Here is a 23,084-nt window from a genome sequence, read left to right on the forward strand (position 1 = left end):
CAACACCCTGGCGAGGCTCTTTACACGTTACCTGTCGGAATGCAAGGTTCCTAAACAGTGGAAGACCAGCAAGACCGTGTTGCTGTATAAAAAGGGAGATCCACATGACATCGGCAGTTATCGCCCAATCTGCTTACTGTCCGTCATCTACAAGCTCTTTACAAGAGTGATCCTTAATAGGATTGAGAAAGTATTGCATGAAGGACAGCCTTGCGAGCAGGCAGGGTTTCGAAAAGGATTCAGCACGATTGACCACATTCACACTGCTTCGAAACTCATCGAGGTATCACGAGAGTACAAGATGCCGTTCTGTCTCACCTTCATCGACTTAAAGAAGGCCTTCGACTCAGTTGAGACGGAAGCGGTCGTGGAAGCCTTGGACAACCAAGGCGTCCCCACTCAGTACATGAAGGTACTTCGAGAGTTGTACAGTAACTTCACGACCGGAATTTCGCCATTCTACAAGAATATCATCATTGACGTGAAGAGGGGGTTCCGACAGGGTGATACATTCTCACCCAGAATAATCACAGCCACCCTCAAGAACGCAATGCGAAAGTTGGAATGGCACGACATAGGAGTGAAGGTTGATGGCGGGCAGCTGCACCATTTGCGCTTTGATGACATCGTACTGATAACACCTAGCATCAGCCAAGCGGAACGAATGCTGACCGAATTCGACGAAACATGTGGATGCATCGGTCTTCAGCTGAATCTGCAAAAGAAGATGTTCATGCGGAACGGATGGGTCTCAGATGCCCCATTCACGAACATATCCGAATGCACCAGCTACGTTTATCTGGGTCGGGAATTGAACTTGATGAACGACGTGACCCCCGAGCTTGACAGGAGGAGACGAGCACCTTGGGGAGCGTACAAGAGCATCGAGGATGTAGTGAAGAAGACCAGGAACACCCGGCTCCGTGATCACCTCTTCAACACCACCGTACTTCTTGCTTTGACTTATGCTTCGGAAACCTGGGCATTTCGCAAGCAGGAAGAAAACGCGGTGAGCGTCATTGAACGCGCAATTGAAAGAGGGATGCTAGGAGTATCCCGTTTCACGCAAGTGAGGGACGGATTCGAAGTTCTTTCCTACGTCAGCGATCGAAGATTAGAGACGCCGTCGCATTTGCCAAGGAAAGTAAAATAAGGTGGGCCGTGAGCGACTGGGTTCCCCGCGATATTAAGAGTACTACAGGAAGACCGCCGATCCGATGGTCAGATTTCTTCACGAAGTCCTTCAAAGAAAAGTATGATGCTCTTCGTGTCCCACGCGAAAGGAGGAACCACTGGACTACTCTGGCACGCGATTGGGACAAATGGAAGACTTAATGGCGCCCGCTCGACCAGTTCGAAGATCAACGGGGATCAAGGTGATCAAGATGATCAAAGTTTTCGAGGATTTTCAAGAAGGAGCAGAGATTTTCGCGGCGTCAGAGTCATCTACCCTGGTCAGCCGGTAGGAGAAACAGAACCACAATAGGGTTATTTTTTGGTGGAGATTTTAATATTGATTTAATAATAATTCAGAACAATTATTATATCCCAACCTTCTTCTTTATGTTTCTTGTGCGTGCGGTAGGCGCAAACTCGAATCCACGACGATAGTTTCAAAAAAGGAGAAGAAATCGGCTTTCATAGCCATTCAGGTCCAAACATCAAATTCCTAAACCCTAAGCATGCTAGCCTGGAACAATTTGAGAGCGAAAATTAGTTACTTCTTTCACCTACCTATCAGTTCTTCCAGACACGATAAGAACTCGTAGCTTTCTTTCAGGAGAAATTCTGCTAGTCTCCTCCATTTTTAAGGTGACAGACATATAAATTCCTTGAACTGGTGTATGGAGAATGCGTAAAAAAGGATAAGTTCTTGGCGCAGATCGATCGTTCTGTGATTCTCTAACGACTCGATTGACGTCATCACAAAGTGGGAAGTGTTATATACGTTTTTAAGTTTTAAGAAAAATTACTCTTCCATATGGTCGAAAATTTTGTGCCTATACGTAAATTCTTTGGTTCCTTCCTATCTATTCCACAGCATTGATTTTATTGGTTGGACAGTGGCTTTGCAAATATATTCTCGCTTGTTCGTGATTATTAAAATATTCTTCTCCTAAAATTATTCTCTGCTGAAAATGTCAGTGAAAAAAGTCTTTTTTTTGTAGTCTACTTTTTTTCTTCTAAGAGCAACAACAGTCTTGTAGAAGCTTTAAGAATTGTTTCTCATGATTTTTAAGCAGCTGGAATAATTGAAATATTTCGCAGAAGGAGCCAAAAAGGTGCCTAACAAAACTATCTAAATTTGAATGTATTTCACCCTATCCTAATTTAATATTTAGGTCATAGTAGACATATATAAATATGCAAATAATGCAACATTCTACACACTGCTTATTTTTCAAAACCAAAATACGCAAAAGTCTTCTGAGATTTAAGGCAACTTTTCTTTTACTTCCTTCCTTTTTTCTCTTTCATTTCTTGCAATCCTTCGTACTTCCTGTAGACTCCCAGGGCCCCTCTTTTAAAATTCACTTCTCTGTGGCGAAAAATACTCTTGGGACTGATACTCATGGGACTGAAAAAACCCCGCTATTCATGATTGATCCGATAAATCTTTCCGTGGTTCTCACTTATTTGTTCGTCCCTGTTACGACCGTTTTGTCTTAAACGAACCAATCGAAAAAACGAAAAGCGATCAGTCAACGCGCTAAGTCAAGCTCTTCATGGAACGTTTCGCAGATAACTTTCCCATTGATCATCACGTTCCGCTCCGTTAATTTATTGTTACCTTTCATACTAAGATATTCAGAGTTTTTGGACATCAGCGAAGTTAAACAATGACAGCAACAGGTGCGATGAATCTGGCATGTTTTGCTGTCATTGAATTTTTTTTTTCTGTTTGGTTACGCTAACACAACACAGAACTTGTTCCGGAAGAAAGCTTTTCATTGTATTTTCAACAACAGCTTATCTATCACCGTGCTTATCTATCACGGCGCTATGACAAAGTGATGCTCTTTAAAACATCAGAGGTGTACATAATTAGGTAATTAGTGTGCTGCGGTAGGTAGGATATTCGGCTTTGGTTGCACGATCGATCAGAGGTTCGAATACGTCCTCGTGCCAATTTTGTCTTAAATCCTTCCGAAGTCGATAAATTGGTACCAGAAGAGTTTAGGAGGTTGGAGACATTGGCTTGTCATTGTAAAGCTGCAGATGTGTGCATAAACCTAAAACGATTCTGGATTGAATTCGAACGCGTACTCCCAATATGTGTCAACACAGCACACATTATCTCCTTATCCACTTAAGATGTAAGATTCACGAAGAATCCAACTGAACTACTGCAGCATTTGGCGTCAACAACGTGAGTCCTACTGCTGGACGTTGGAGTGCTTCCTATAACTAAAAACTAGTTTCTAACTATGGATTGCCTTTTGCAAAAGGAAAATTATGCTGTTCATTTTCATGCAATTATTTAGGCGATTGGTGCCGCCCATGCAGAGTGTCCTGTACAGAAAGGGGAAAAAATCACGGCCACTCTCTGGTTGCGTCCCAGGGACCAGGAACTCTTCTATGCTCACCCTCAACAGGAGAATTTGTTCGCTTACGACATTGAGAAACTCATTTCACCTAATATGAATTTCTTCTGGAAGAGTCCATTCTATGACTTTTACGCATATCAGCAGTACATGATAGCGGCACTCCAACAGCAGCTTCAAGAGGAAGAGGCGGCAAAGAAAAGGAAAAATCCGTTTCTTTAGAACAAAATAGAAAAGATTAGAATTGGATTGTTTGAAAAATTTATTTTGTACTGTTTGAATCAAATATTGTCTTCGAAGTATCTTGTCACTCGTTAATCGCAGATCACGTATCTGCTCACTTTTCTGCATATTTCACTTCTATTTTCATTCCGCTTCTCCTTCTGGATGTTTCGCTTTGCAACATTAACGGTAAACCTTCTCTAGGTGTTGTATTGCTAAGTGTTAAGAAATCTTGGTAAAAGGATTATTACGAGGTTCAGTGAAGTGATAACGTTGTTGGTTTATGTGTATGAACTGTGAATAAAAAATTTTTGTTATGTTACTGTATCACTGCGCAACTTCCCAACGAAAAATAGAGATGTCGCCTTCTCCAACGACAAACACAGAAAGGCCCCTCACAAGAAAAACAGAATGGGCAACGTGTCGTGGTGTCCTGCGAGGCGCCGAACTCGCTACGAAACGCCAAAAGACGCGCCACGTCTGCGAGAGCAAGATGACACGCCGTCTCTGTCGATGAGTCGGCACCGGCAGTGAACTGACCGTCCGTCCGCTCGTTGGCGTGGCGCGTCGGGTACTCTCGCAGAGGATTTTGTGGGGCGGTTCGATGCGACAACGTCGTTTCCTACGCCGTTTTCCTGGATAATTAAATGAACTGAAAGGATTGATCGCGCTCATACTCGCAAATTATACCCTTACCTTACCTATTTGTTTTAAAGGTTCGCATACTTTCAATTTAGTGCTATGCTGGTTCAGAAGAAAACTAAATTTGAAAGAATGATTGAGTCAAAGACTGCTAAATGTCACTCAGAGATTTACAAACCAGTGTTAAAGTAATGATATTTTGACTTAAGCAATGGAAGGAGGAAGTAGAAGCAAACAACAGCTGGAAGCTCAACACTTAAATAGCGCCAAATTTTTCAGATTTCAAGGAAACGTTTCCTCGTGGAGCCCACCTACACAGCTCGCAAGTCGCATAATAAACAGGAGCATCCAACTCACTCTAATCGGCGTATCCACCATGAAACACCTAGCTTTGCATTAACACTTCGACAGGGTTACCAGTTTCGATTTGACCCAAGTAATAATTAAAATCAATTTTACGGTAAATTTACTCCAACGTTTTTTCACCGTTTTTTTTTCGATTTTTTTTCTTCCCGCACAAGAAATGTCGACTAATTAATGAAAACGGGACTTCCTTTGTGAACTTCTCAGCTTAATCATCGTATTGATTTAGTGAAGGTTCTCGAAGATCTAAGGATTTAATCAATCAGTCGCGACATAAAATCATCTGTTTACAATTGTTTATTGCTTTAGATTAATCAAGAAAGTGAAAGATTCTGTTTCTGCTTTTTTGTTCAACACTTCCAGAACTTCTTTTTCACTTCAGAATGCATCGCAGTCTGCATCAGATAAACTTTAGATGATTATTAAGTCAATTCAAAAAAAAAATTGCTCTATATTGTTTGTTTCATTGCTGAAAATGCCTTACAATACTACGAGAGGATCCCAGCAAGATAAAACTAAGGAGGCTCCCATGCTTCCTCTTTCTTCCTACTTTCCCTTCTTTGATGTGATTATTCCATAAAAAGCAAAACGTTAGCTGAATCTATCCATTCTTTGCACTTTAGTTCCATGAGCGTCGAACAAATCCTGACTTTTTCCGGCCACCATATCGAAAATGACATCCATTTGGATTAACCGTCATTGCATTGTTGGTATTCGCTGCAACAACTGAATACCTGGACAGGCGCTTTGTGTCCGGTGAGAACTCGAATTCTATTTTGTTCGATGTAACTGCAAGTCTGCTCTTCTCTTTTTTTTGAAGTTTTCCGTTATTTTTCTGGAAAATGGTTTTTAGCGCAGTACTCTCGAATCATTGTCACTGCAGCGTCTCCCCCTACAGAGATGAAAGTTGCAATTTTCGTAATTTTCGTGGCCGTGGATGCTACTGATCTGGAAATGCTGAAGGAATGGAAGGATTATGAACTGGAACAGTGCGACGGCCCTCCTTCAACTGACGACTGTGAGCATCCAACTGACATTGTGTTCTAGCTGTCCTTGTGGAACCTTGGAATCGTCCTGCGAAACTGAGCGAATCTCTACCGCGCTGCTCCAAATGCACCTCAAGTCAGGTCACTTCGGCCTGATTACACATTTGCTTGGATCTTTGCCTAATTGATATCAATCAATTATTATCTACATACATTGACTGTTTGTCTCTCCATCACCTCATAGCCACGGTAGCCCCGATCGATATCATAATGTTTGGAGATTTCAAATAATTTCGTCTCTTTTTCAGTATTCCGTGTTCTAAACACAGTTGATTACCATTCGATAGATGAGAATTTCCAGTCTACCAATGTTTTTCGTACTTGTGGAACTACGAGTTGGTGAACATGGAACTTCTGCACTCTGAACCTCCTATAATCGCTTATCGTGATTTGCTGCCAAGAGAGCATGTCAAACGGTTTCTTGCTGATGTTGAAACAGAACAGGTGAAGCATTTTTATTTTTCTCATTTGGACGGACTTTCTAGCGGAGAAAACACTGCCAGGTCGTTTTCCCAAGATTTTTTTTCCTAAGAAAGGGCATTACACTATGTAAGTGTGAGGATTAGCACGTAAGAATTTCATACCATGAGGAGTTCGATTCCACGGATCACTTTTTCCAACCATGGATAACTTTTTAGAGGGTATTATTCACCGATGTTTTTCTCTTCTGCAACAGTTTTATAGCGAATACGGAGAAAAAGGTTTAGATAGATTCTTTTAACGGTCGACAAACTTGTAAATTTTGGAATTTATTTTGATTTATTTATTAATTTGGAATTTGGAGTTTACATGCACAGTAAATTTGAGAACACTAGGAATAATTTGGGCATTTATATACATTTACCATATAAGGGGCGCAATGCTTTGAAGAAAAAAAAACAGAAATTACAAACCTCAGCAAAAATTTCTCCTTTTCTCCAGAACTAGTGGCCATTGATGCTGATGAGCTAAAACAAATTAAAGTCAGAGTGAAAGCGGAGAGAAAAAGGGAGAGCACACTGATTCAGGAAGTTTCACCTAGAATGTGGTTATCGCTCCTTTTCTTATTATACAGAACCCCGTATCATACAGAAGTCGTAGGTCTTCCGAGAGGGCATCCACCTACAGAGTTCTAAATTTGGGCAGTTCTAATGAAAAGCGGTCATGCACTGTAAATGTCAGCATTTTGTTCGCTTATGACCTTCTTTTTGTTGCTTTCAGAACAAACTCGGAGACTCATGAACAATAATTGCAGAAAAAATCTCAAAAGGATCTGAAAGGTCCCCCGTATGCCACAGAAATTACAATTGGACTTAGGGCAAAAGATGGAGCACGGCGAGTGTTTGAAAGGATATCTCGGCTAATTCCTTTCATCGATTTCAAAAACAGTGATCCATGGCAGGTTTGTTTTTCTTCCTGAGAATACGGACAAGCAAGAGCTGGTATGGACCGATCAATCAGTTTGTCCGCTCATAATGTCACCGTATAAAGAGCTACTTTTAAATAGGTGCTAATTTTCAAAAGAAACGACCATTTCGCTCCGCGCCATGAATATCTGGAGACCAGTGCTGGAGAAGAGCTGGATGCATTCACGAAAAAGCATGGAAACCGATTTGCAGCATTTTCCATAACACTGGAAAAACCGGAAAGTGGAGGAAGTGAGCGATAAAGTTCACATCTCAGCAACTAGGGCTAAATTTCATTACATGGTAGACAACCTCTGAGGGATACGTAGTTAGTTTTCCACATAGTTTTCCAGCAATAAATAAGGTATCAGTGAGGTTGTAAATGATTTTGTTGCATTACTGCACACTGGTTTGAAAAGATTTGGTTTAATTCATCTTTTCCTCGTTTTACTTTCACTAATCCCCTTGTAAAATTCTCCTTCGATTCCCGCTATTGAAGTCACCTCTAGGACCTCGAAATAGTGTGACATGGGGTTCGGTTTCGTTTCTGAAGTACCCGTTTGAGCCGAGGCGACTGCGATTGTGGTGAAATGTTCGATAGAGCGCTAATTTGTGGTCTTCGCGGTAATTTGGATGGAGTGTTCGCATAGAAGGAAAAGGGAGAATCGGAACATGTTCGCACTTGAGTACTTAAGTGACATCTTAGATGTGGAAGAATAAAAGTCATATGTGGTAGAATTAAAATATTTTTGAAAATAGGAAATAATATGAAAATAGCAGAAACATACGAAGGATTTTATGAGTACAGACGTCTACCAGCGAATCGTTATACGAATTGTCGAAATTGTTGAATTTTTAAGAACATGTCTTTCCAATTACATCGAACACATGTGAAATGGAAGTCGGAGATGCGCTATTGTGGATCAACGTGGATGTGGATAGAAATAAGGTGCCTTACGCGTGAGCAAATGAGATGTTTAGCCGTGGAAGAATACTCATCAAGAGAATATTCACTCAGGAGTTTTCAATGATTCACGGAGACTGCCCGGTGAAGGAAGGGACGAAAATTACAGCGACTCTTCGAATCCGCGAAAACGGACAGTACCTTTTGATGTCTTCATATCCAGGGGGATTTTACAACTACGATATGATTGTTGCTCCTAATCTCCAATACGCTGGAATGTGTATGGAATAGAGTGTTGTTTAATAGAAGCATTAATATCAGCACAAAAATCTAATTAGTTTTTCTTTTTAGGACGTGTTTATTGTATTTGTTTTGTATTTATCTTTTCCACATCCTCTTTGCCATGCTATTGAGCGGAATAAATGAATTAATACATTAATTAATTAAATTTTTAGAAATTAATCGGTGAAAAATTAGTGATCAATCGTTGGTTCTAAGCCGCCCTACTGCCAATCAAGAGTTTAATCCTCTGACGCGAACAGGTGAACGCGTTGGCACATCCCAAGCAGATTGACTAACGCCAGACATTTTATCCCATTCAAAGGCAGGTATTACGATTTTGACGTTTTTACGACGATTTCAGTAGCAACGCAAACACACAGAACTCTTGTGCACGCGCCGCAGTCAAGTGCGAGCGGTCGAAGGTCAGTGATTTCTTGCTACCAGCCTATTCAAGCGAAACCAATGAATAGGCTGCTGAAGGGACTGGAACGTGTACACATTTGCGTGCCAATCACTTCGTAAGAATCAAAGCGATTCCCACGGCATTCTCTACAGTCAGCAAAAGATGAGCGGAACAATACTGGATTCCGCAACCTACTACCCAACTCAACGCTTTCGCGGTGGGTTCCGCTCCGCGTCAGAATTGTGATAAGCTGCCTTCAATACCTAGGGAGCCAAGTTTCAAAGACTAAGGCACTAGGTTTCCCGTCATTCCTATACACAGCGTAGCGAGCAACAGTTGTCCGTCCATCTGTCTGTATGTCCGGAGCGGAGTTCTTTAGGGAGGAATTATAGATGGGCACAACGGGACCTGGACCACATAAACTGTCGTTGGAAAACGAACACCACAGTTGCTTTGCATGGAGCAATCAGGTTCGTTGACGAGCGCATTTCTTGCAAAGCTCGATAACTCCACCTATTAGGGTTCCTGAATGAGGTTATTGATTACCTTCACGAGGAGAGCATAGAAATCGATTTAAATATAGGAAAAACATCGACAAATTGCATTTATTATTTCGGGGCACCGAAAAAAAACAAACACAAGACCTCAAATGATGGTGTTATCTCACACACCGGTACGAGAATTAGAGTATTTCTCAAAAAGTTCTCTTACATAAGGTGCGAACGTCACAGAATGTCTTTAAGTTCGGCGTCATCGACTGGAGGTGCTGTTATCCGGAACACAATGAGTCCAATCACATGACAACAACTTCTTCGCCTCCAAATCCCTTTGGCTCTCAAGTCATCTTATTTATAGGTGACGAATCCGCTGCAAACTGGAAATGAATGACTGCCATGAATCGCGGTGACTTCAGCTTAATTATCGTCTTTGAAAAAGAAGCCATATCTGCTCGTCTTACTGCGTACTTCTTTCACTGACCTTCTGTACTATACTGTAGTAGTTCTTTTTATGTATAGTCCCAGTTTCATCAAGGTATGTTAATTGGCAGTGACACATAAAGCGACAATGTGGAAACCTGGTGGAACTCATAGGGTGTTCGGGGTGTAGACTGCGAATCTAAAATAAATTTAGTGCTGCTAGATTTCCCCTGATAATCCTAAAAACAGCGTTCGTTCCTACGAGGTAAGCTAGAACGCGCCATCACTTTGCCCCGCATCCATGAGTGTGCGGTCAGAAACAATCAGATCTTCTCGGCAGTCTCTTCAGGTAAAACCAACGAATAGGTTGGCTGGGGGAACTGCAACGAGTACATGAATAGTGCGTTGTAACATGCCTCGTAGGAACAAACGCTGTTCGCGAACCGTTTCTCTGGAGGTTCAGGGGTTAGGAGGAACTAAACGGGGCCACGCTCATATTTGTAATCTATACGTCATCTATTTTCTCCAACAGGTTTCCACACTAAGTCATGCGATTTAGCTTGGCGAAGTGGTATTGTTTTCTCGTGAAGATTCATCATATCAGCTCATGTGCGTTCGCCAAAGGAATAAATACCGAATTCACGTCGTTGATAAAGAGCCATACTTCGAAATTGTCGATGAACTGTGTGCATGGAGGACACATGTGCCTGCAGAATTACATAATTCCCTTTAGGTACGTGAAGCAGAGTCTGCGATAATTTTCTAGCTGGTGATTTCCTTCCCCAATGTAGTAGCTTTTTATTTGTTGAATTTGTAGAAATATTAATTGGCTGCCACAGATGGCGCTGTTTTTGACAACGGACGACCTCATAGTAACGATTTTGTGCGTTGCAAAATGCCCTCGTCGGCACATTTTCCTACTTCTCGATAGGGATCAAACAAGTGAGCACCGGAAATTCTTGGATTTGGCCACTGAGGCTTGTCCTCATAAATACGGGAAATACGAATAAAAACTACTACGCTTCACTAACCGCCTCCCTTCTTCTCCTGCATTTTAATGCCCGAATATTTAGGGTCCTTCAACCAAACTCTATACAGATGGTTTATTTACGGCACTGTACCTTTACTTGAGTGCATGCTTAGCTTAGACCATCAGAATGTGTTATATTGATAGCATTGACACAGTAATGGATGTGAATAATGCTTTTCTTTGGATTTTTCTGTCCTTTCTCAGTTTTTGAAAAATTTTCTGGTGTTATAATGACGAAATTCCTCAGCTTTTTAGTTAGTTTTTTAATATGTTGCTCGGTCGGACGTAATTCTTGTAGAGAGACACATCCGAGCCACTTGAATCCAATGATCACTAAAATGTTATCTTGAATCTGTAAATGAATATCACGAAAATGCCACAGAACGACTTTATTTTGATAGGTTCGCAAGCGCTTAACGTCTTGTTCCATCCTCGAAGAAGACACCACCGTCCAGTGCGCAATACTTCGGACAGATTCCGCGCTCTCCAGGTCGTCCATCCATTCCAGGAGGTCCTGGAGGTCCATCTTCTCCGTCGTTTCCAGGCTTTCCGGGGATGCCGTCCGATCCTTTCTCGCCGTCCATACCAGGTTCGCCATCCTTTCCAGGTGGACCCATTTCTCCCTGTGGTCCAGGTGGACCAGGTGGTCCTTGTTCGCCGTTTGCACCAGGCTTTGGCTCGTCGCTCTTCCCAGCCTCTCCTTGCTCGCCCATAGGACCGGGACTGCCAGGAGGTCCAGGTGGTCCCTGCATTCCTTTTGTTCCAGGTGGTCCTCTCGATCCGTCGGGTCCCTTCTCGCCCACTGGTCCTTGGGAACCGGGGTTGCCCTGCGGTCCTTGTGGCCCAGGTTTTCCGGCCGGACCCGGCGGACAAGCAGGACAAGGAGGTGGAGTGATAGGCTCACAAGGTTCCTGTGGAGGTCTTCCTGGGTTTCCTGGTGCTCCCGGGGCGCCGTCCTTACCGGGACGGCCAGGCTTGCCGGGTGGCCCTTGTGGTCCTTGTGGTCCTAGAATTAACAGAGTTTTGTTGCAATCCTCAGTATCTTTGAAAGTGGAGTAGTCCACAACCTCGGACACAAGTACCTGGAAGACAGCAACCCTGGCAGTAGTTTTCAGTGTCTGCCTGACGAGCCGTTCGATTACGTGGGATGTCGGGAAGGCCGGTGACATCCTTGAAGATGTCGTTCGCTTCCTGGCGGCATTCCATCAGCTCAAGGTGGACGCTGGCACGGGCATTGTGAATGTAGTTGTAGACCATAGGCAATGTCACGCATACGGATAACACGGCTACCGCCGAAAAGGTCAGCGCCGCATAACCGACAATGCGATACGCCTGAATGAAATGGTTCAGTGGCATAAGAAATAAATCCTTAGCAGTTTTCTATAACTGAAGACGGTTGACTTACCGCAGCTTTGGTGTCAGTCTCCATGGTGTACATAAAAGTACTCTGAAGGTGGCGCATTTATAGCGTAGCTGTCGACGAACCGGTCTCAATGCCAGCTTTTTTTGGTCACAAACCCCCAGGGTTTCACATTATAAGTGTAACGCGTCGTGAAGAAAAGCCGCTCGGTTACGCTTACTTTTTTTGCCGGAGACGAAAACATTTACTTGTGTGGATGTCGTTCTTGGCAGAGAACGAAGTCTGCGATATCATTTTTACACAACTTTGAGTGGTTTTTAAAGCGCTAATGAAAATGCATTTGGCAGAATGTCGTTAAAGTACGGTTACTCATATCGATTCTAGCCAGTTTCTAAACAAGCTTTAAAAAAAGCTTGCGCTAAGCACAGTGTGGTAAAAGTCAACGTTAAGTAGTTGAAGTTTGTCCATTTTGAAAACTGTAACAGTTTTCCTCAGTATTCTAAAATGGCGGTCACCTCTCACTATTTACATTCTAGCCTTCTCAATTTATAAAAACAAATTCTACAACTTCAGCAATAGATAACCTTTTATGTCTTGCACATACTTTTAGAGCCCTTCAAAGAAAAGTTTGACGCTCTTTGTGTCATACGCGAAAGGAAAACCCACGAGATCGGGGCAAGTGGAAGACAGGACAGGCGGTCGGTCGATCAGTTCGGAGAACAGTGAGAGTACACGCGATCAGGGTGGTCTACTTTTGCCTCAATGCTTCATAAGCGAAGCATAAAGAATTAAGGCCTGAGTTTTTGGCGTTAATCAAGCCACTTTGGACACCACCCCTTTCACTCCAACTCAGAATCGTTCGTAAATGGATCTGAATTCTTTTGGGGGTTACGAACGGGTGTTTAGCCTATACAGTGACTTGCGGGAACTAGCCGATGTATCATGCCGAAGGGCTAGAGGGTAAGGCGCGAGTAAAACAAAACATTCACGATGCAATTCAGTGTAGACGCAGATCTTTTGTGAAATGAAATGCGTCTACGTTCCGTACCTCACTGTCCGGTCATTGATCATCGGTGTCTGAAAGGTAGCTGTACATTCCATAGTGTACCCACATTGTATCGATGCACTGCGTGCCTGACCCATTTTGAATTCTAAGTTTAGGAAGATCTTTGGAGTAGGAAACTCACACAGCCGTGTTCAGAGAACTGCAATGTAAAACAATGACGAAAGCAAATATTTGAGGCCACAAAGCATTCGTTCACTATAATAATAATAATAATTGATCAATAATAATGTTGCTGACGTTAGTCAACAACGCAGAAACACCTCTTTAAAGGCATCACCCCACGAATCTGAGGTGGTGCAGATTTCAGGTGGAGTATTCGTATACGGGATGGGAGACCACGGAGAGGAAGGTGATTCCGTCCATTTCCTGCTAATTGCCGTAAAAAACGGCCCGGAAGATGCGGCGCCGCAGAAGACTGGCGCGCTCCAATCGTACCTCTTGTACAAAATGGTGCGCCAAAACGAATGAAGCCGTATCTTCCGGGCCGTTTTTTACGGCAATTAGGAAGAAATGGACGGAATCACCCCCCTCTCCGTAATCTCCCATCCTGTAAAAGAAAACTCCACCTGAAATCTGCACCACCTCAGATTCGTGGGGTGATGCCTTTAAGAATTAAAATCGACTCTGATCAATTAATCGATCCATCTGGTGTGACTCAGAGGACTTGGTCCTATGAAGAACTCTTTAAAAATTCTTCAAAAGCTGGTACAACAACGAAATTGTGCAAAAAATAATTGAATTTTACAAGTTGTGACTATATAAAATATAAATTTATAAATTGAACTATATGAAATTATTTTATATACACGAAACTGTTGAGAGCGAATAAGTAAAAATTTAGAAAGTCTCTGGCAGTTCAGCTTAGCGAATTGGAGAGTTATCATAGATTTCAGGTATTGCAGAAGAGGGATTAAAAAAGAAACAGCTGACGATTCCACGGCAAGGGAACCGAGGATTTCGAAATATCATGAGAACGCGGATCGGTATACAAGCCGAGGATCGACATTGCACTGCTTCCGCATTAAGCTACTGCTTTCCCGACGGCTCTTTTCATCTTGTTTACCGTAGTTTTCTCGTTAAAGGTTTCCTATGCTTACTCGGTTGAGCTCACCCATATGTTTGGTTCTGCTTGGTCTTTGCGTTGCTCCACTTGATCTAATCTTTCTGAGGACTTCGTGATAATCGCGCGATCGTGTTTGTGTGCTATGGGTTTAATTACTCAAGTTTGAGGACTAAAATTGAGAAAATAAATATCCACTGAATTCGACTGCTACAAAGACCCGTGTGACAACTGCGACAGTCAATCCTCTCTACCACATTCCTTCCAGGTATTACACCTAGGTGTTGGCTTTACAGGACAGCAACACTTTTTGTAAGTTATACAGCTCGTACGAGTCGTGAGCGTACACTCAAATCCCTGATTACATTCAGTGTAAGCAGCAGGTAGCAATCAAACTCACAACTCCAAAATGATTCAATGTCCAGTGTATGTAACTTTACGCAAAAATTGTTGCGAGCTGCGCACACCGGAACCAAACTTCAAACTCTGCACCTCTTCTCGGTCAATGCTTTTTTTCTCTAATGATTTTCTCGAAGTCGTGAATTTTTTCGAGACAACATTACACATTGACGAGAATGTAAAAAAGGTCGTAACACCAGCGTACCCTGATCAATGCGTGTTCCAAAATACACAGTACCCTTAGACTCACCCTAGCGAAATGTTACGAATGCACACACATGTTGTTAGAACACTGAGTCTCAGCATCGGTCCTGCAGGATCGCTCAAGTTACAACGTCTGAAGTTGGATGCGTCGAACATGCCTCACACTGGACACAACGAAAATGTCAGTACGGAAAACAGACACTGAAAGTACTACTTCGAAGAAAGTTATGTTCAATGAACTGAGTATTTCAAAAACCTTGAACCAGGTTACGTCTTAGATGGTCCTTGAGTCTTCGCGTGTTGAATACAGAGTTTTAAAGGCATCACCCCACGAATTTGAGGTGGTGCAGATTTCAGGTGGAGTATTCGTATACAGGATGGGAGACTACGGAGAGGGGGGTGATTCCGTCCATTTCTTCCTAATTGCCGTGAAAAACGGCCCAGAAGATACGTCTTCATTCGCTTTGGCGCACCATTTTGTACAAGAGGTTCGATTGGAGCGCGCCAGTCTTGTGCGGCGCCGCATCTTCCGTGCCGTTTCTTACAGCAATTAGCAAGAAATGGACAGAATCACCCCCCCTCTCCGTAGTCTCCCATCCTGTATACGAATACTCCACCTGAAATCTGCACCACCTCTGAATCGTGGGGTGATGTCTTTAACTGATTTGCTTGAGCTGCAGCAAAGATTGGTGTCGATCTTTATTAACAGCTGACGTTTCGCCTTCGTCAGGATTTCATGTCTTCAATCTGGTAACGTAGCAGACCAGTACCACGTGAGTTAGGTTGAATTTTTGATCATTTATAATTTTAATTAATTCAATATTTTAAGTAATGCTGTGAGCTTACGAGACAATCGTTTGTACCCATACATTTTTAAAATTCAAATTAGTTAAATGTTCACTAAGAACCAAAAGTGATCATGCATCTTCAAATTCCGGTTGTGTTAGTTCGTTCACGTCGAACAATTTGCTCCCATCGTTGCTGCCCATCATTTGTTGATCTCTTTCACGAATCCACAGAGTAGCAGCAATTTTTTCTCCGTCGGTGATAGGGCAAGCACCATGAAGAGAGTTGACATTCTGCAAATGGAAGTTCAAAAAAGTAAGGAGATTCCACTTAAAAATATTAAAATATTATTAAAATCTTTTTTTGTTCAACTACGCACTGCATGTGCACACACAGTAGAGGTTTCATGAAATTCTATCAGAAAAGAAGCAGCCACTACAGAAGCAGAGAGACATTGTGATACTTCTGTTAAAGGAGCACCTGAGATTCGCTCATTTTCTTTCCCACTTTTTTTTTGAAGGTTACGTGACCCTTTACCGGAGTATAGAAGCGAATTTTCGGGAAAGACAACTCACCTCGCTATAACGAAATAACAGATTCGCTAGTTTGGTCCCACTGTGCTGGTTAGCGTATAGTGGCAAGTATCGCAACAAGTATAGTGGTACCCACGTAAGGTGTACATGTGATGGCTGTATTGTTTTAGGTTGACGAGAAAGCCTTGTCAATTTTGTATCTTTTTGTATTTGTATTATTCTATCCTCAATGGAAATCAATCAACAATATGGTCGCGTTTGTTGGTCACTACAGTGCTCCATCTACTGGGCAAATCAGCGATGCCCTTCTCCCAGAAATAGAGAGGCTGGGAGTCGGAAAAGTCAGCGACCGAATGTCATCGAACCAGGTGAAGGTTTCCTCAGTCAAGAAAGTCCTAAAAGGAGAAGTAAGTGGTGATCAGAGAGGGGTGTGTCAGGAAAGTAGGAGGTAGGTCATCTCCAGTATCTAGTCTAGCACTCCGATTTTTTCTTAGCTGAATGGGGCTTCGCGTTACCATTAAGGAGAAGCACCGAAGCATGTTTCGGCCACTTTTTTTCCGAGCAGCTTTTGCGAGTTTCCGGAGTTGAGTGGCGTGAATAACAGCGATGAACGTGTGTCTTTGTGGGAGCAGCTCGCAATACAGTATTCCCTCGAATCTTCGTGTGGAGGCGTCCCGACCGGTGCTTGTCTTCAAAAACAGTGTCTCCTCTTCCAAAGCCAAGCAGCGGTGGACAGTAGTGATGGTAGTGGTGTCCTTCCCCCAAGGCGCTGTTGATGTCGCAGACTGCCGACGTCGCTCCACTGCCGCGGCGTCATTCATAGAAGATGAAGGCTGGAAACTGCTTCGTGGAATTAACATCACGCTTAAAGGGGTACGCTCAATGGTAGTCGGCTATGCGTATCTTTTGCTGGGAAGCTTCCAGAATTTTATACACTTCCCACATGATACATTATAGGTATCGGTCAAGAATCGAAAGGAGTTCCTTATCGACCTAGTAAGAAGCTTTGTATCAAAATGTCAGGACTAAAACGAGCATAATCTTTTATGGAACAGTCATAATCCAACTCATAGCATTCGTATTATCGTCTCTTCCTAGCAAAGTGCTATAGCACTAAAGCACTCATAGTTGCACTGAAGCCATCCTTGATAACGAAAAAAGTATTTAACGCCATGAAATGCCACGTGCATGCACATGCTGGTCCTTCTTTGTATGCTTTTTTAGGAAAAAACTTCTCACTCCCTTTCCCTGTCGGTCTAGATTTGTCCAGAAGAGAACGTCTCCGACCTTTGGAGTAATTGTCCTTTGAAGAAGAGGATACACAGTTTCTGAAAGCATCTTGGTGTTATCAACTGGGCTTTGCTATTTATTATCCTAATGTGTCGCTTTAGGTTGGAATGAACCTCCGCCTTCTTTTGCTGTTTTCAGGACCAGAAGAACAGTAGCGAAACGATTTCCGTAGTCCTTCATAATCTGATCCCAGTGGTCTTCAGATTCATATTCGTAATAGTCGTGATGAGGTACATAGTGTCCTCCAGGCAAGTATGAGAGAACCTGAAATATTTGTTTGTTTATTTGTTTAAAGGCATCACCCCACGAATCTGAGGTGGTGCAGATTTCAGGTGGAGTATTCGTATGCGGGATGGGAGACTATGGAGAGGGGGTGATTCCGTCCATTTCTTCCTAATTGCCGTAAAAATCGGCCCGGAAGATGCGGCGCCGCACAAGGCTGGCGCGCTCCAGTCGAACTCCCTGTAGAAAATAGTGCGCCAGTACGCCTAAAGCCGTGTCTTCCGGTACGTTTTTTACGGCAATTGTGAAGAAATGGACGGAATCAACCCCCCCCCCCCCTTCATAGTCTCCCATCCCGTATACGAATACTCCACCTGAAATCCGTACCACCTCAGATTCGTGGAGTGATACCTTTAATTTTATGTTTGCTGAAGATAAAGATAGGTGGCATCTCCAAATTTTTCCACAATTTGTCATTTATAACCCATGATTGGATCTGCTAGAGGTCCTAAAAAGCTGGGAGAATGTTCACCACGCAAATTCTAGACTTAAATCCTTTTCTTTGAAGATTCGAGAAGCTGTGCCTGTGCTCTACTTTGGTAGCAACAAGTTCGTATAGTTAAAAATCGCTTTTTTTGCAGAGCTTTTCACTGCGTATTGGCGACAACTAAACCATGACACATTTTTTGACAAAATGTCTTCAAAATTTGTCCTGCCTTGTGATTAGCTATTAATTATCCCTTCTGAGGTATCCGATTGATATAAGAGAATTTCCTTGTCAAGAAAAAGTCTCAGCATGTTTATGTGAGAAGAGAACAGAAATAGAACATTCACTGAAGTAAGAAACTGAAGAGAAATAGAACACTTATATCTATGTCAAAATTTAAAATGAAATTTTCCTCCTGAGAGATGTCTTCAGTGAAAGTAAGGAACGATTTTTGTCGAACTCGTACCTTTTACCCTCTCACGGACCCTGGGAGATGTGAATAAGTCAGCAACTATAAGCCAGTTTCATGCACTCCGTTTGAATTTCTGTGTATCTATGACGTGTTAGAGTATGATGTTCTTTATTCCTTTTCATAAGCTGTCCATAAGCTAATGTCCAAAACTACGAACTCACTAAGAGCAAAAAGAAAGTTTGTCCAAAAAAAAATACGACATCAAACATGCATGTACAATGCACAAAGCTCCACCTCAGTCCATTTTCTAAAAAGTTGATTTGGAACGTTGCAGAAATTTCCTAAACTCCTTAAAACAAAAAAAAACAAGTCACATGTTATTACACTTTCAGATGTTATCATCAACAACTTATTTGCAAGTTTAAATGCAATACACGAATTTCTTAAAAGAATTATTTAAAGCGTTTCACACCTGCCACAGCTCACTACTTCCAAAATCCACTGCCGGGATTGATTTTTTCATTTTTCGAAACAGTGCTCCAACGGCTCTGCCTTCCTCATGCTCAAAACTAGTCCCATTTGCTAGGCGATGCCTGGTAACGCTTTCGTTTCCATGTCCACGATAAACTTTCTGCAATTAATAAGTGGTACGGTAGGTGAGACGTCAGTCGCTTTTTTGCGTTTTGTTTTGACCCATGGAAAGGGTAGTGTTAGTGTTGTAGGAGATACTCACGAGGGAAAACATCTCTTTTGTCTCGGCATCCGTTAAAAATCTTTTTATTTCTGGCTTGCTTGCAAATTGATGATAGATAAGTAGGATGGGGTCAAGATTAAGCACTTCGACTTTCACAATCTCGAACTCTACGCGATAGGTATAGCAGGAAAGTCCTAGAAAGTAAAATCACGAAGAACTTCTTCATGAACATGAACTTGAAGAGCTGCATCTATTAAGACTGGACGAGAAAGGTAAAGAAATTTGTCTTACCTGACGGTTCATTTATTGGGATCATGCATTGTCTGAGAAAGTCGTCGTCCCAGAGATCGTCACCGTGAAATTCAGGAAAGTCGAACGGATCTTCGTAATTGATATAACACAATATAGAGATAAGAGTGAGAATTGTGATACCATGATACCACTCGAAATCGCTCATCTGATCCTGGAAATTGGACGAAGCTACTTTTTGTCTTTGGAATCAACTTGAGTAAACTTTGCTAGATATCTACAAAGATAGGTAAATATGAAAATCGACTCTTTTATCCGCTTGCTTAATTCCTATTCAATCTCTTGCAAATATTTGGTACATATTTGGAGAACACATTGAGGAACTAATAACAATACATTATATTGTTAGGAGGTGACTAACTGAGTTTGTTTGTATGGAACGACCTTGAGGGGAGCATGAGCATCTGATGTAAAAATTGTGCACTCACAAAAATATATAAACGTCTTCAAAGTATAACTAACCGCCAGATAGGTGCATTAAGGTGAGAAATTTTTACTAGCACTACAATAAAAATTGGCACGCCAACATTTTCGACGTTTTCGAACATAAGGGTGTAAAGCTGAACCTCTATAAAAATCATGTTGCCGAGTACTGGTGGAGTTCTACTTTTAATCCATGGCAGTATTTTCCTGCATGTTTTTTTTTGCATTTCTCCGAAATAACTTTCTTTATATAACGGAAATTACATAAATCAGATCTGTATGCGCGGCCCTATATAAGCCCGCCTTTACAAGTCTGATTGCTAGCTACTGGTGGTGGCCCCTCTCCCACTTAACGTAATCAGGCATTCGAGTTTAAACGTGAAGAACCCACGAGGTATACAACCTGTATCTGCCAGAAGATTCCCATATATTGCAAAAGGTACTGTCGTCCAGAACATCGCCAAAGCCCATAACCTGAAAGGTCAACTGCTTGAAGGGAGCATGGGATCTTTGGCAACAACCACTCGTTTCGTCACGCTGAACTGCAGAACATTATCGAGTGAACTCCAACAAATCGCCCTGTCTAGGCTTCTGCGATATCTCTGTGTGCTCTTTGCTGCACTGCAGGAAGCACGCGTGAGAGATTGTCCTATCATCAGAATCGAAAATTACACCATATATTGCAACGATGCTGATGAGAACAAAACAGGTAGCTGCGCGATAGCTGTGAGGAACGATTACAACAATCTGGTTGAAGAATTTGGCTCAGCGTCGTCTAGGTGCGCCTTTGTATGACTGTGAGATCGCAAAGGACATAAATTCTGGATCGTGATTGTTGTCCTCAGCACAAACTCTGGAAATTTGTGCTGAGGACAACAAAAGGTACGCCTTCTATGACGAATACAATGCGTTAATGTCTGGAATACACAGCCAGCAAATGGTCATTGTCAGAAACGCTTCTATGTTTAGGAGACATCACCGACACCATCAGCTTACGTAGCAGAGGTCGACCTTTCAGTTGCCTGAAGAACAGCGAGCATAAAATGAGAAGTCTCAAAGTTCAGCTCGACTAGGTTCTGACGATGAACACTCCCTAGTCGGATGTGGGAAAATCTAGAGCTGTTTAGGACGTTGCATTCAACTCTGACCACTGTCCAGCTCGTCTTATCTTCATGATACGTTTCCACAAGAGATACCGAGGGGCTTCTCATATAACTATATTATCTGAAAATCGATAGAGACGAAGAATCCAGAAAGAAATTCCGCCAACTTGTGTCTTCTCATGTTGGAGTAAAGACCAAAAAGAAGTTTTGTGATGCGGATCCCTTCACAAAATGCATCCATTACTCTGCAATTGAATGGCTCCTGGTTCTACTGCCACGGAATCTTCTGCTAGCTCGCATAGAACCATGTATCGCGATTCGAAACTTGTAATTATCTGAGAGAATACGGTGGAAATCAAACTTTTACGGACACCTCGGAATCACGTCAATCTGCCATATCTGGCCAGTACAGAATACACGTACAAATACGCCAGCGACTTCACTATTATCATTTACATCTTACATTAAGTTGCTGTAGCTTGCTCTATATATTTTGCTTTCGTTGTAACGCAGATCACTTTCCAACAACACAACTTTGTGGAATCTTCTGAGACCGAGACGTTCTCAACCGCTACTACCTAAATTATTCAAAGGAAAACATTCATCCTTTGGTTCCTCGAAGATAGTTGAGATATACGTTCATACATATGTCTGAACGTCCGGCTAAATCCTAGGTAATTAAACCCAAGTTTTAAATTGTATCTATATTATATTGGAATCAAAGGAATGTTTGAGGCTGAATACTCTGAATGTAGAACTGACGCGTTGACGTGCGGAGATCGACCACATATCCACCAACCGGCGGCGGTGTCTACTTGACGTCTCAGTAGTACCATCCTTTTGTAGTGGTTCTGATCACCGTCTCTTTCGTACGAAAATACGACTTAGCCACACGAAAACATCTGCTATCGGCAACGAAGGAGAAAAAAAGTCGTCTGAGACGATTGCGTACTCGAGGACTCCTTGTCCCAAGGTGACTGGCACATCGAGGAGGACCCAAACGTGGACTACGAGATACTGCTCAGAGGATTACGAGCCTGTGCTGAACGTGCCTTGAAGCCGCGCACGACAAACTTGGATCGAATTTCGAAGACCACTAAGGAACTGTTGGAAAAAAGAAGGGCTTTGTGGCTTGATCCGAATGCATCGCACATTGAGCGGTTAGTAGCAAATACTAACTGCAGATAAGCGCTGTAGGAGGACCTTTGAAGTAATATATAGTAATATTCCGCTAGCAGTCTTGCTGAGCGAAGACGGGACTCGCACGTCTTCTCGTCGTGAGATGGAAATCATTACGGAGAGGTTCTACTCGAACCGTTCATCAACTCCTGTGTCAAGCCCGAACATCCTCACTGGCGAAGCTCCACCACGGATTCTCCCTTCGGAAGTACGAGTCGCTATCAAGAGCATGAAACCTGGCACAGCCTCCGGACCTGACCTGATTTTATATCAGCAGACTTTGTCCGGGCTTGTGACCATCCGCTTCATGTAATCTTAGCAGCGCACATGATATCCTACCTTCAGAAAGAAAGGATCCCAGACCAGTGGAAGACCTCGCAACCGTTCTTATCCATAAGAAAGGAGACCGAGAGGACCTTCGAAACTAAAGACCGATATGCTTGCTGAGCGTGTTATACAAAGTATTCACTAAGATCATCCTGTTGCGCATATCTAGGACGCTGGATGAAGCCCAGCCTCAAGAATAAGCTGGATTCCGCCAGGGGTTTAGCTGCTTGGACCACATCCAGACCGTGTCGAGGGTCATAGAGGTTTGCTGGGAATACCGCCTGCCCCTTGTTCTAACCTTCGTCGACTATGATAAAGCCTTTGACAGCGTAGAAACGAATATAATACTGTCAGCGCTGATCGATCAAGGTGTGGACGCGTCGTATGTGAGGACATTAGCCAATTGCTACGATCGACGCACGACTAGGATACAGCTTTTCCACCGCCCTCTCACCACACCCATTGGAGAGGGGGTACGACAAGGCGATACT

The 23,084-nt window shown here is 42.7% G+C and overlaps 6 protein-coding genes across 8 annotated transcripts; 3 read left to right on the plus strand and 3 right to left on the minus strand.

Moving 5' to 3' along the window:
* Positions 1–301: 301 nt before the first annotated feature.
* Positions 302–1,153, plus strand: RB195_026438 (uncharacterized protein; the record flags this gene model as incomplete). The annotated part of the gene is made up of 1 exon (XM_064214994.1): positions 302–1,153. One exon carries the CDS (start codon positions 302–304, stop codon positions 1,151–1,153), a length of 852 nt encoding a protein of 283 aa, XP_064070875.1.
* A 169-nt stretch (positions 1,154–1,322) lies between these two features.
* On the plus strand, positions 1,323–8,398 carry RB195_026439 (uncharacterized protein; the record flags this gene model as incomplete). Of its 3 annotated transcripts, XM_064214997.1 has the most annotated exons (8): positions 1,323–1,462; positions 5,515–5,528; positions 5,626–5,790; positions 6,120–6,262; positions 7,053–7,199; positions 7,305–7,455; positions 8,064–8,152; positions 8,222–8,398. In XM_064214997.1, 8 exons carry the CDS (start codon positions 1,323–1,325, stop codon positions 8,396–8,398), a joined length of 1,026 nt encoding a protein of 341 aa, XP_064070876.1. The 3 variants fall into 3 exon arrangements, with proteins under 3 accessions (XP_064070876.1, XP_064070877.1, XP_064070878.1); XM_064214996.1 differs by lacking the exons at positions 1,323–1,462; positions 5,515–5,528 and having other exon boundaries at positions 5,673–5,790; XM_064214995.1 differs by lacking the exons at positions 5,515–5,528; positions 5,626–5,790; positions 6,120–6,262; ... (2 more) ...; positions 8,064–8,152; positions 8,222–8,398 and adding an exon at positions 3,486–3,767 and having other exon boundaries at positions 1,323–1,454.
* Positions 8,399–11,152: 2,754 nt separating this feature from the next.
* On the minus strand, positions 11,153–11,908 carry RB195_026440 (uncharacterized protein; the record flags this gene model as incomplete). Its single annotated transcript, XM_064214998.1, has 1 exon — positions 11,153–11,908. One exon carries the CDS (start codon positions 11,906–11,908, stop codon positions 11,153–11,155), a length of 756 nt encoding a protein of 251 aa, XP_064070879.1.
* On the minus strand, positions 11,153–11,996 carry RB195_026441 (uncharacterized protein; the record flags this gene model as incomplete). Its single annotated transcript, XM_013435535.2, has 2 exons — positions 11,153–11,745; positions 11,822–11,996. The coding sequence occupies 2 exons, from the start codon at positions 11,994–11,996 to the stop codon at positions 11,153–11,155; spliced, it is 768 nt and encodes a 255-aa protein (XP_013290989.2).
* A 3,749-nt stretch (positions 11,997–15,745) lies between these two features.
* On the minus strand, positions 15,746–19,709 carry RB195_026442 (uncharacterized protein; the record flags this gene model as incomplete). The annotated part of the gene is made up of 6 exons (XM_064214999.1): positions 15,746–15,907; positions 17,387–17,475; positions 17,551–17,701; positions 19,031–19,189; positions 19,292–19,446; positions 19,544–19,709. The coding sequence occupies 6 exons, from the start codon at positions 19,707–19,709 to the stop codon at positions 15,746–15,748; spliced, it is 882 nt and encodes a 293-aa protein (XP_064070880.1).
* A 776-nt stretch (positions 19,710–20,485) lies between these two features.
* On the plus strand, positions 20,486–22,579 carry RB195_026443 (uncharacterized protein; the record flags this gene model as incomplete). The annotated part of the gene is made up of 3 exons (XM_064215000.1): positions 20,486–20,693; positions 22,061–22,247; positions 22,309–22,579. The coding sequence occupies 3 exons, from the start codon at positions 20,486–20,488 to the stop codon at positions 22,577–22,579; spliced, it is 666 nt and encodes a 221-aa protein (XP_064070881.1).
* Between the last annotated feature and the right edge of the window lie 505 nt (positions 22,580–23,084).

The sequence above is a fragment of the Necator americanus genome, chromosome X (assembly GCF_031761385.1).
Source record: "Necator americanus strain Aroian chromosome X, whole genome shotgun sequence".
Taxonomy (NCBI): domain Eukaryota; kingdom Metazoa; phylum Nematoda; class Chromadorea; order Rhabditida; family Ancylostomatidae; genus Necator; species Necator americanus.